The 13,875-nt window shown below is 31.0% G+C and overlaps 1 protein-coding gene across 1 annotated transcript; it reads left to right on the top strand.

Annotated features, from left to right (window-relative positions):
- The first annotated feature begins 427 nt into the window (after nt 1–427).
- On the top strand, nt 428–10,172 carry LOC143054596 (dnaJ homolog subfamily C member 27-like). The gene is made up of 8 exons (XM_076227611.1): nt 428–769; nt 3,984–4,066; nt 4,573–4,642; nt 5,443–5,607; nt 6,182–6,298; nt 7,549–7,709; nt 8,819–8,967; nt 9,325–10,172. The coding sequence occupies exons 1-7, from the start codon at nt 698–700 to the stop codon at nt 8,949–8,951; spliced, it is 801 nt and encodes a 266-aa protein (XP_076083726.1). The 5' UTR covers nt 428–697; the 3' UTR covers nt 8,952–8,967; nt 9,325–10,172.
- Nucleotides 10,173–13,875: the final 3,703 nt, after the last annotated feature.

Here is a 13,875-nt window from a genome sequence, read left to right as displayed (position 1 = left end):
TAAGATCATGTGGAAGCATGTAGAAAACGACGAAGAAACGTCTTTTTATTCGTTAAAATCGTGATTTAAAAAAAATTCAATCTTCATAAAAAAATAACATTTGAATAAAAAAAAAAAAAAACTGCGATATATATATACTGACAAAAAAAAAAAAGATTGTAAATTGCTTGATAGTTTTTTTTGTCTAATGTATATGAATACAGAGATATCTCATACATGGAGACATATAATACGTATTACTTTGTATTATATGTCTCTGAAGAATATTATAAACACTATAGGCTAGATAACATATAAATTTTCAATTTGTACTAACTGTTTATCGATGGTATTTATGTTATTTACGGTAAAGAATAGAGATTCCCCTTGACTGCCTCTCTGAAATTACCCAATGAAAAATCTCGTTTCTGTTTTTGTTCGGTGATATATCAACTTCCGGTTGGAGTTGCCATCGACGCTTTATAAAACATTCCTAAGAAAAATGTGACATGGTACAAGATTAAAGCAAAGACAGCACATAGTTTAAGACATTTGAGTATTTTACCACTATCTATCATGACGAATAGAAAGACACCTATGTGATTTCTTATAGAAATTACCCCCAAAAAAGAAACTTTACTGAAAAGTTCCAAAACCGGTTCATCAGGTTCAACCATTTCTGACTGCAATGACAAATATGTTGTAAAACCAAGATCATATGGAAATGGGCAAAATGAAAAAGTCATTGCGTATTAAAATCATCAGCATGGGAAATGCTGAAGCTGGAAAGGTAGTTTACTGTTACTGTTGTTTATTTTTATTTTGTAGAGCTGCTAGGAATCCGGGTCCTTCCGCCCTGATTCTGGTTCGCCCTAGTTTCTGTTCGCCCGAATACCTGTTCGCCTCGAGTCCGTTCGCCATGATTTTATTTTTTAGTATAGTGTTGTGTTGTGTGTATATAATTGAATGTGTTAAAGTCAGTCTTCAATTTGGCCGAATATTTACGATGTATCATGTTGTTTATAGCTAGCTACTACTAGGACTAGGTTATAAGTTTCTGTACATTTCAGGACTACAAGATATTGTGGCTTCAAGGTATTGCCTTGAGGACTAAGTTTGTATAGATCTGTATGTAATAACATTACTAGGAAATTTAAGTTTCTGTGAATTTCAGCACTACATTGTATTTTTAAATGTAAAACAACTGAAGACTAAATTATTTGTATGTAATTGAATATGTTGAAGTTTACATTCACCGAATATTTATTTATGATGTATATTCTGTGGTAATGCTATTAGAAAATAAGGTTCTCGGAATTTCAGCACTACCGTGATTGTATTTTAAAATGTGAAACAACTGAAGACTAAGTTGTTGTCTTGCTGCTACGAGGATAAGTTTCTGTGAATTCAAAGACTACAAAGTATTTGACATAAAACAACTAAAGCCGGACTAAGTCTATATTTAACTTTATTGATATATGTTAACAATATAAAAATATTCAGTAACAGTTATAACAATTAAGATCAATTCCGAACTGTACTTCGCACATCTTTATTTCCTAAACGAATATTTAAAAGCACTAAATTTGAATTACTATTAGTGAAACAAATACCAAAAACACAGTCACACTGCTGTACATTGATCACTTGTCATCAGTGTTTTTACCCATCCAAGCTGACTATTTTATTTGAGTAAATGTTATTTTCATTATTAATCCATCAAAGACAATTCATATAACAATCAGTGATATCAAAGATTTCAAATGATACCTTATCAGCAATCAAAATTTTGGCAAATATTCTGTATTGAACTTTTAATAGATATACATATGATAAATTTCAATATATATATATTTCGTTCATTAATGTAATACAAAAATGTATATACATATCATTAATGAATATAGGGCGAACGAACCCAGGGCGAACGGACTATCAGGGCGAACAAACACAGTGCGAACGAACCTAGGGCGAACATGTAATCAGGGCGAACGATCCTGATGCTAGCTGCCCCTTGCCTTGGCACAGCCTTGCACGTGGGTCTCATTGGGGTCTAAGCGTGACGCGGGATTGCCAATTTTTTTTGTAAGCATGACACGTGAAAGTCAAATTATTGTGTCGGTAAAACGGGAAATGAGGTCTTGCGGGACCCGGGAAATGACAAAAAAATGAGAATTGCTTACGTACATAGTGTAAGCGGGATACAGGAATCTTACAAAACAGTAAGCAGGACCCGGGATCGGAACTCCCCAATGAGACCCCCTTGCACAGGGGGTGCATATCATATTATAGATATTTTGGGGCAGACATATTTGCGCTATAAATACAATGTATAACACATACCAGTTGATTGGCATATATTTCTGCCTCCTCTGTTACTTGTTTTTGTAGCCCATTACACTCCATTTCTAAGCAAAATCAAATTATCTGCACTTACATGAGGCAGGAATTACCTGTGAATGGGGACGAAGTCTGTATTTTTTTTTTTTTTAATTCAATGTTGATGTTGATAAAAGAAACGGAAATACCGTAACGTTTTCGATATTGGTTCTGTTGTTAGGGATTTAGTTGTGACGTTATTTAAGTTATGATGTAATATTCAATGCAAACAAAGAAAAACTGTTATCCAGGTAATGTTTTTTCATATCAAACAATTATTAAAAATGATTGGGTGTTGAATTCCTTCCTACTTGTTGATATGTTGATAAATATACATTGTATTCAAAGTCTCATGCAAACAAGACCAGAAACGGAAGTAGATCTGAAAAAAAAAGTTAACAATTTTGAGTTCATTAGTAGAATGAAAAATTCGGGAAATTTTCCCAAATTTTTTTGTTTTTTCTATCGTAATTGGGAACCTCATCCCCATATTAACCGAACAAACTAAATCAATTGTATTATGAAATACACACCAAAAAAACCAAAACAACTTACATGACTTTTAAACATTGATAAATAGGAATTTATTTAACGATAAAAAATCGCCAGAATTTATGAAAGACATTGAATTATGATGTCTTGGGCTGAGTGGTCTAAGTCGTTACATGACAGTGTATTTCCTAGCCAAGGTGTAAGGTTGTTAGTTCGAACCCCACTGGTGTGCGCTTGACTCCAATCTTAATTGACTAGGATTGTCAGTTTTCCTATCGAAGGTTGGTGGTTTTCTCCAGGCACTCCAGTTTTCTCTACCAATAATAACTGGCCGCCACGAAATAGCCTAAATGTGGTGCTTATAAGCTATTTCAAATCAAATCAGTGTTAAACAACATGTAAAGCCTCATACTAACAGGTTCCTATGTTTTAATTCTTTGTGATTACCTTTTTTGAAATTCAGTTCAAAAGTAATTAAAATGTAATTATTTATTTTTGCAACTGAATGTAAATGTATTTTAAAATGAAACCAATCAGTTTTTATGCCCCAGTAGAGGGGCATTATGTTTTCTGGTCTGTGCGTCCGTCCGTTCGTTCGTTCGTCCGTCTGTCCCGCTTCAGGTTAAAGTTTTTGGTCAAGGTAGTTTTTGATGAAGTTGAAGTCCAATCGACTTCAAACTTGGTACACATGTTCCCTATGATATGATCTTTCTAATTTTATTGCCAAATTAGAGATTTTACCCCAATTTCACGGTCCACTGAACATAGAAAATGATAGTGCGAGTGGGGCATTCGTGTACTGAGGACACATTCTTGTTTCAAAATTTTATTTATCATAATTAATTATATTGCAAGTAATTGATCTGGAATTTACCCCATTTAAAATGATAAAATTGCTAAACAAACTGCAACCATCTGGTGTTTAAATTTAATATCAATCAAATTTGCAGAGTAAAAGTGGCACAGAAATATTCAATTCAATTTCAGACCATGGCCAGTTCAAGTGTTATTTGAAATATAAATAATATGATTTTTGTACACAAACTCATACATGTATTTCTGACATTGTTTTGCATTGTACATAAATTTATAATTCATAATGTGTTTTAAAATATATTCTCTTTTTATTTCAGAGTTGTATCATCAAAAGATATTGTGAGAAAAGATTTGTTCACAAATACCTGGCAACTATTGGAATTGATTATGGTGTTACTAAGTATGTCAATGTTACATTTCTGTAGTTTTAATTCAGCTTGATTGTCTTCATAGGGCTGTCTGCCATTTTCTAAATGACGCTGTATGCTCTTTTTTAAGACACCCTGCTTTTTTTGCAAGTCTATGCTTTTATTGTCGTATCATTTTGATGAAAATACTGTTATTTTCCTCACATTTTATTTAACTGTTCATCAAAATCTCAAACAATTTAATTTCGATGGGTAAAACTTTATCAAAAACATTAAAAAAACATTTCCCTGAGGAATCCATCTTTTGTTGATCAGAAATGTTCCCTGAAAATAGCCGAAGTGGAATTGCGAACTTGATTTCCAAATGCTTAATCTGGTCTTTATATTTAAGCGTCAAATCATGTTATAACTGCCTTCATTTACAGCATGTCTTCTTTAAAGTTACGCTAGATGCTTTTAAGTTAAAAGTGTTATACATTTGTTTCGAATGTTATTGAATTTGATATGAAAGTAATTAAACAAATTCTCACTTTTACAGAGTCAACATTAGAGATAAAGAGGTTAAAGTCAATATATTTGACATGGCTGGACATCCTATATTCTATGAGGTAAGTTAACAATATGTCAGGAACACCAGTGACGGATCCAGCCATTTTAAAAAGGGGGATTCCCAACATAGAGTAAAGGGGGGTTCCAACTATATGCTCCCATTCAAATGCATTGATCGGCCCAAAAAAAGGGGGGTTCCAACCTCCAGAACCCCTCCTGGATCCGCCACTGAACACACAATATACATTGTACATGTAGACCATGTGATATGCGGAATTAAAAATCCTTATTAACAGACTGGTATTTTCTCATGAGGTGAGTCTCTTGGTCTGTATTTCAAAAGATAACATCCAATATATGATTTACAAAACGTTTTTCAGATGGAATAAATGTTTATAAAAACGTTTTTAATGAACTTTTCTTTACTATGGTTTATTAGATTTCATATGGGGTTCATGAAGTCACATTTACTTTTAATGGTGAAATGCATCTATTAATGTTGATGCACTTCAATTACATTGTTTATTTTTTTAACAAATCTTGACAGGAAAATTCCTGTGGTTGAAATATTTGTTCTACTGTACACTTCTAACCCTCTACAAATCAATATCGGCCTCACCAAAAAAAGAAAGTAAGTAAATTTTATTTAGAGATGGCATAAACATACATAATAACAGACAAAACATGAGCCCTGATTAGCTCTTTATCCAACTTTCACATAAAAAATCATGCAGCATCATGCAAATGGAAATCGATTTTTATTTATGGGCATGTGTGAACATCTTGACACTAAATATAAAAAAGAAGATGACACTAACCATGTTAGAATGAGTGAAACTTCAATTTTTATGTTTTTTAGGTAAGAAATGAGTTTTACAAGGATACTCAGGGAGCCATTATTGTATTTGATGTATCAGACAGGAGTAGTTTTGAGGCACTGGATTCCTGGTTATTGGAGCTGCAGAATGAAGTAGGGAACCAGTCAGAAGTAGATAACATTGCAGTCTGTGTTTGTGCTAATAAGGTATTGTTATTATTTTTAGTTGTCCATTTGATAAACAATTACTCTAAATTCATTAATATTCATTGGATACCAATTTTCGTGGATTCCATGGGTACAGGAGAACCACCAGTTTAAATGTTCAATGAATTACCAATTTTTTAAAGGAAGGTATGCCGACTTTGCCAAAATCACAAAATTAAATATCTACTAATATGTAAGCTTTCCTTAAACCACAAAAATTGATACCCACAAAAATAAGAGTATTAGCCAGAGACCATTACTTATCATATTAAAATGTCACTAGGCTACAATGTAATATATTTCTCTGAATTTACAAAGTAATTTAATCAAATACAACAATTGAAGCAATGCCTTTGAATTAACATATATATATGTGCTGTTTACTATATAGGATTAAAAAAAAACGTCTAAATATAAGTACATGTATTTGGAATGTATTTTTAACCTTTGAACTCATTATTGTTCTGACAGGTGAGCCCAAATGAGTCTGTTGTATTCACATTTTATAATTTTTACATTTTGTAGTTTGATGATGTTTCCTCATTCATAATTGATATATTTCTAATCTTTTTAGACTGATAAGAAGAGAGTGGTTGATGAATCTGAAGGTAGGATATGGGCTGACACAAGAGGTTATCATTACTTTGAAACATCAGCACAAACAGGGGAAGGTGTCACAGAAATGTTTCAGGTAAAAACTTAAAATATCTATAGCTTATTGATAAGCTTTTAAACAAAAGAAATTTTAAATTTACTAAATCAACCTGCTTACAAATAACAAGATGTGATATGGTGGCCAATTAGACAACTAACACCAGACACCAAATAGCTTCCAACAATGAGCAAAACCCATATTACATAGTAAACTATAAAAGACCTCAACTTGACAAAATTTGAAAAGAGAAACCAAAACAACCGGATTTATGCCATTACAACAAACAAAATTTTTTTTTATGACAACACAACATATTATAACCTATTGCATTGGTTGCAATCATTACCATGATTTCCTAGTGAAAAAAAAAACGTGAAAAAAACTTATTTCACTCCGCCTTCAACAATAGGTGAAGTTGGTGACATAATATCAAAGCTAATTGTAAATATGTATAAAAAGATATAGTTCCCTACATTTTCTGTTTTGATTCCATTAAAAAGCTTATTGTCAATGTAATTTTGATATTGAATAACTCATCAAAGAATTCAAATATTGAAAAATACTGATAATTAACTTGTGCACTACGCACATCCATGAGGGGCGTAAAGGGGGGTATCTGCACGAAAGAACGCGAAATAAAATTGCCATTTCACGATGAACGAACAATTAAAAATGTCTTGCATGTTGATCTTTTTACCGATTTCAAGAAACACGGTGAATAACAAACCTTTTTCACGGCTGCACGTGAAATAAAAATGGCAAAACATTGCAAGAAAATAACCCTTTACCACCCTCATCCATCAATTGATGTTTTGAATATTTTTCTATACTGTGGATTCATGTAATCTTCGTGGATTGAGGAAAACTTACATTTTTGTGATATTTGATTTGGTGGATGTGCCAATCTCTGCATTCAAACCTTATAGAAGAGGGTTTGGATGGGGTGAAATGATTAAAGAATTAAAAAATGAAGATTAGAGAATAACGGGCAAAAAAAATGAAGATTAGAGAAAAAAGGGGTTAAATTTTTGAAGATTAGAGAAAAAAGGGGTTAATTTTTTAAAGATTAGAGAAAAAAGGGGTGAAAATTAAATGTTTACAGAATAACAGACCCCCCCCCCCTTCCTATCCAGACCCTCATAGAAATTTGTAATTTGTTGAATATTTGAATTTGTTGTTTATCTGTACCCAAGAAGCTCACAAATATTTTTATCCAACAAAAAATAATGAATCCCCAGATGTTGAATTCTTTCATTAGTTTTTCTATAATTTATTTGTATCTATAGAACTTATTTGAGGGCGTTGTATCGGCAGTAGAGAATGGTGGTAAGAAAGCACCTTTCACCACACAGTTAGGATATTCAAAGGATCAAGTTGAGGCTATACAGAAGCTTAAAGCAGCAAGGAGTGATTATGAGAGGCTAGGTGTTAATATAGGAGCATCAAAGTATGTAAAATATGTTTTATTGTATGTAAGAATAATTGTACTTTATGTGAGGTAATTGTCAAATAGACTGAAAATAATCAAAAACTTCTAAAGGTCAGTAGATAGTCTTCAACAAAAGACAGGGGTTAAACATGGTGTTAAGCTCTAAATCTTATCAATTCTATATAGCATTACTAATGCAGTTTCTTAGATTCCTAAGAAATGGTGTTTTATATTTTGAGTTCTGATTGAGTGAACTCTTGTTTTTTAATCATAATTTTAATAAAAAAAAAATGTGACAAATTGAAATTGAAATTAAGGTTTTAATTTTCATCAACAAAGATTAGGAGCAAACTGAAAACAATCTAATATATTAGTTTTATGACTGAGGGTGTGGATGGGGTTAAATGATTAACGAATAATCCCTTAAAAAATGAATATTAGAGAATAACAGGCAAAAAAAAATGAAGATTAGAGAAAAAAGGGGGTAATTTTTTGAAGAATAGAGAAAAAAGGGATGAAAATTAAATATTTACAGAATAACAGACCCCCCCATCCAGACCCTCATGACTTTGTGTGAGTTGAAGGATAAATTTTGGACCTATTCTACTATTATGAGGATTTTGTCACCTTCAGTGGATTCATTATTATTCGTTAGATACCAATTTTCATGGTTTTCGTTGCGACATGTGAACCAAGAATTCAAATATTTAATGAATCACACGTTTTCAACAGGTTTTGGGCCTAAATTAATATATTGTTTGTTTCCCCAATCCCGACTCTGCCAAGTGTGGCTAGGTAGTAGGGAAATGATTTTATTTTTCCAAAAAGCTTGAACATTATTGGACGATCCCGCAATTCTGAAAATCCAAAATGAATAAAATAATACTTGACTTGGTTTTGTCAATAAGATTTTATGAGTAGCACCACTTTTGCGGGGTTGGTCGGGATTGGGGAAACAAACAATATTTTATTTTAGGTCTTGTATGCAGAGATTGTCAAAGCCACTAAATCAAATAGCCATCAAATGTTTTCCTTAATCCACGAGAGTTGATACCCACAAAAATAAATGATTCCATAGTTTTACAGAAATACAAATCACTTATTATAACAATTAACTTTTTTTTCAGGGACGAAGTAAACAAAGCATACCGAAAATTGGCAGTATTGTTACACCCAGATAAAAGTGTAGCACCAGGTAGTGAAGAGGCTTTCAAACTTTTAGTAGCAGCAAGGACTACATTGTTAAAAAAATGTTCATAACACACATTCAATATTATACAATTACTGTCTTTTGATGAGGTAAATATGCGGTTTTATTGACTTTTGAAAAATGATATTCACTAAGGCCGACGGCCGAAGTGAATATCAGTTTTTCAAAAGTCAATTAAACCCCATATTTACCGAAACAAAAGACAGTTATTGCTTTATTCCATATTCCGAGAGAAGAACATGTATTTAAAGAATAAAATATACCAAAACAAATTTTACATGAAACATTTAACCGTAATGTTGCATGTAAAATCGTGTGACGTTTAACGCGGTGAATAACACTTTCTCAGGTGAATATGCTTTTTTATTCAAAATCCAATTCATATAGAGAAACCTAATAAAATAATACCAATATGGAATAATAGTTGTTGATTACCGTATATAGTGGGTTATTTTAGCAGGTGTAAAATTTCACGATTTTGAATGAATAAGGTATTCAAAATATTTTGGCGGATTCAAAACTTTTATCAATACCTTTGCATGTGCACATTTAAATTGGCTGAGTTTATTTTGGAGATTTTGTTCTATTCGCAAAAATAAGTGAAAATCTACACCTCACGAAAATAACCCCGCTATACAGTATTTTATTTATAGGTTACACAGTCATTAAACCTGTACTTAATGGATTTTGAAATTTAGAAATGATGTTAAATTTCACCAATTGTCCCAAGTATCTTTACAAATGTTTTCTAGTCCAATGAAATTTTTACATTCAAAATGCAGTTCTATTTCTCAATAGAGCAACTTGCCTTTAATGATATTAGGTTTTTAAAACAATCCTTTTAATTTAAAGTATATATAAAATGGATCTGAAGAGCAGGGAAAATATGCAAGGTCATCATCTGTGCTATTTAGATAAAAGCTATTGAAAATTGGCAGGAAATGATTCTTGTATAAATTTTTCATACAATGAACATAGGCTTATTTTTCTTTCATGAACTATAAAAATATAAGAAGATTTTAGAAAATAACAATTCAACCAACATGTAATAAATCTATGATGAAAAGAAAAAGCATTGTGTTACCAAGTAACAGTTTTAATGGCACTACATGGATAAAACCAAAATGATTAGGAATATCTGACAAAAAGGCAAAACACAAGAAAAAGGGAATATCCTTGATATTGTGCAAACAATTTGAAAGATTTTTTTTCTTTTCAAAAACTGTTAAGATTTTTGTACTTTACTATAAAATTTACAAAACTTCTCTCTGTTAGTTTCATAAACACTCTTAAGATCTCTTAGGAATAAGTTTCTACACAAAAAATAATTCCTAAACCATTTTTTTCATAACTCTAGAAGAACTGGCAACCATTATAACTGCATTCATTATAAGTTTCAATAAATCCATGAATACTGTGATATTTTGTTATACATTTTTGTTTTAAAATCGCTAATTTTATAGGTTTTAGTCATAGAAAACCACAATTAAAATATATGTTATAAATATTTGTCACAAATGAAATAAAGTGTATTTGCATGTACTAAACTGTATAATTTAACTTCTAGTTGATGTAAAAGAATTAATGAGTTATTTTATGCATTTTATTTGATCCTTTAATTGAGTGTATCATTAAATCAGAATTTGTTTCATTGTTTGTTTATCATTAAATAGTAAAATGTGTATTCTTGATAATAATTGAAATTGTTTTTTGTGAGGCGAAACAAAATCTCATTCAGGACTGAGACTTAAATAAAATATTGAATTGAATTGAAAAATTCAGGCCATTCATTAGGAGGCGGTACCCGGTACTTTTACCCTCCTATGCTATTGACAAGTACCGCCTAACTGTAGGAATTTTTTATATAAGATATTCATGGAATTAATTGAAAAGTACCACCTAGAAACGTGGAAAGTACCAGTCAACATGAAAGATAATGAAACCCCTGCTCATTTTATTTTGATGTTTAATTGTAAAGTGAGTGCTATACTATATAGAAGTTATTTTACTGCAGCTTGTGAATTGAGTTTATGGTCTTATTCTGTTTTATTCTAATACAAAATGTTGCTTATTTTATACTCGATTCAAGCTTTCTAAATTAACCTACAAGTTGTTTTGTTGCTTGGATATTGTTCAGTTGCAATTAAGTTTCATTGATTTGTTTCTTCCAATCCCTGAAAATTGGTGGAACAAAATTGCTTCGACTGGGTATTTCAACCATATCTTTGATGCATTATAATGTTATTTATAGATTATCGGTGATCATCTCAACGAGATTGTTTTTCTTGCTTGAGCCGGGACGGTGAAAGCGAGAAAGGCAATCGAGTTGAGATGAACAATGATAATCTTTTTATCGCTATTTTACCTATGACAACGTTGTCAATTTCATGTCAATTTCGTTAACGCCACGTGCATGCTTAGTTTCTAGCGATAATTTTCTATCTCAAGCGAGTAGCATGATATGAAAATGATCACAAAAAGAGATCAAAGGAAAAATGCACAAAATAGCGATAATGCCCTTTAATGATATTATTGATCCCATCAATTTGCATTTTTGCAGGAAACATCATTGGTGAAACTTTCTTACAAACTTTGATTGGAATCCATAAACAAAATATATAGTGTTATCTTTACCAGTATTCAATAATGTCTTTTGTTTGTCTATGTTTGTACTTACTAAGAAAATTTTTGCAATACAATGTACTAATTAAGTTAACTCTGTTGTGGTGTTTCACTGTTTTTGATGTATTAAACAAAAATAATATATGTAAAGAAATTCAGTGCTTTCACAGATCTTTAAGTAACATGAATTGTATACATAAGTGTAATATAAAACAATTGATTGACATTTACAATATTATATTTATTATTTGGAAAATTAAAATTAAAAATTGACAGATTATTGTAATAGTTTTTCTCATTATTGATCTTCATTGGTAAATATAAGGTGCTAAATGCCTCCACATTTAAGGTGGTACCCAACACTACAGGGAGATAACTCTTTAAAGTCAGCTAAACGTTTTAATTACATTGTGTTGTAAAAGGAATATCAAGCTTCTCAATGATCAAAATTGGTGTTTGTCAAATTGCTATATAACCAGTGTAATTTTTCTGACAAAACGGTTGGTTCAAAATTTTTATATTATTTCTAAAGTGTCAAAGTATTTACTTTGACAAAATTTTATGAAAATTAAACGAGTCAAATTAATTTTAGTGAAAGTGTTGGGTACCACCTTAAATAAGTTTACATAATTTGAGGTAGATTTATGTCCCTTTGTTTGTTAAGTTGGTGGTAAAAATGTGTAAATTCCATCATATATCAACCAAATTCAGCTTATGATACAATGCTGCTAGAGTCTAGCCTACTCTGAAATAGTTGTTCTCTAAACAATATAATTTTAATTAATAATTCATTAATATTACTTAGTTAGGCTCTTTTAGCAGATTTTAGCCTGAACCCTCCACCCCCTGGATTCGCCAATGGTACTATATTACTATTACCTGAGATTAGATGCTACTTTGTTGAAGTTTTATAATTAATTTATTGTAATGTTTTTTATATGCAAAATAAAAATGAATTATTTTATAAATTTATGTTTCTACATTGTATTACCAAGGAGGTTATAAGCAATAAGAGTATGATTTCCTACCACTTGCTGGTGTAAAACAATGGTTACTGTAAATTCAGAAATTATTGCATGTATTTTTTTTTTGCCATTTTGACATTTTAGACTAAAACACGATTTTAATCTTTTACAAAAATTTTCTCCTCTAAAACTACGCCAACAAATTTAACAAAACTTTTCCACAATCTTCAAATGGGTATCTTGTTTGAAAATAGTAAAATGTAGATTTTGGCTTATAACTCTGAAACAAAAGCATTTAGAGCAAATCTGACATGGGATAAAATTGTTTATCAAGTGAAGATCTATCTGTCCTGAAATTTTCAGATGAATCGGACAACCGGTTGTTTGGTTGCTGCCTCTGAATTGGTAATTTTAAAGACATTTTTGTCGTTTTTGGTTATTATCTTGAATATTATTATAGATAGAGATAAACTGTAAACAGTAGTAATGTTCAGCAAAGTAAGATCTACAAATAAGTCAACATGAACAAAATGGTCAGTTGACCCCTTAAGGAGTTATTGCCCTTTATAGTAAATTTTTAACAATTTTCATTAATTTAGTAAATTTTTAAAATTTTTACAAAATATTCTCCTCTGTATCTAAAGGGCCAAGTTTATTTAGATAGAGAAAATTGTAAGTTACAAGAATGTTCAGGAAAGTAAGATCTACAAACACATCACCATTACCAAAACACAATTTTGTCATGAATCCATCTGTGTCCTTTGTTTAATATGCACATGGACAAAGGTGAGCAACACAGGCTCTTTAGAGCCTCTAGTTTGCAATAATTAAAACATCACAATAATTTCTGAATTTACAGTATTCTAATTCATATATTTTCTACAAACACTTGATTTCTGTAAACCAACTTATTTTCGCAGATACTTTATTTCGCGTTTGATCTTTTCTAGTTCTCTTCGCAGCTATTTAATTTTGCGATTTTCTACTTTTTTTTATTTAGTGTAATAAGGAAAGATTTACATTTCACAGATTCGCGATATTTTCGTTATTTTTTTACTTGTGCATGTCGCAAAAATAAGTTGGTTTACAGTAATGTTTTTTTTTACCAATATGTGGTTTGCTTGATCTGAGTTCTCTATTGGTCAAAATTCAAATAAAATAGAAAAAGAAGATGTGGTATGATTGCCAAAGAGACATCATTTCACAAGAGACCAAATAACACAAAAATTTACAACCATAGGTCACTGCATGAACTTCAACAATGATCAAAGTCCATACCACATAGTCATCTATAAAAGGCCCTGAAATGAAAGTTGTAAAAGGATTCAAAAGAGAAAACAACCAGCCTTTTTATATACTAAATTATGAACAAAAAACAAAAAGGTAA

The sequence above is a fragment of the Mytilus galloprovincialis genome, chromosome 12 (assembly GCF_965363235.1).
Source record: "Mytilus galloprovincialis chromosome 12, xbMytGall1.hap1.1, whole genome shotgun sequence".
Taxonomy (NCBI): Eukaryota; Metazoa; Mollusca; class Bivalvia; order Mytilida; family Mytilidae; genus Mytilus; species Mytilus galloprovincialis.
Note: the sequence above shows the minus strand (reverse complement) of the source record. Positions and strands in the feature narration are given on the sequence as shown.

What these genes read in the sequence shown, in the direction of transcription:
- LOC143054596 (XM_076227611.1), top strand. Translation starts at nt 698, where the DNA reads ATGGAAATGGGCAAAATGAAAAAGTCATTGCGTATTAAAATCATCAGC. An exon ending in ATTGATTATGGTGTTACTAA is followed by an intron (nt 4,067 to 4,572) that starts GTATGTCAATGT and finishes TCACTTTTACAG; the next exon opens with AGTCAACATTAGAGATAAAG. An exon ending in GTTAATATAGGAGCATCAAA is followed by an intron (nt 7,710 to 8,818) that starts GTATGTAAAATA and finishes CTTTTTTTTCAG; the next exon opens with GGACGAAGTAAACAAAGCAT.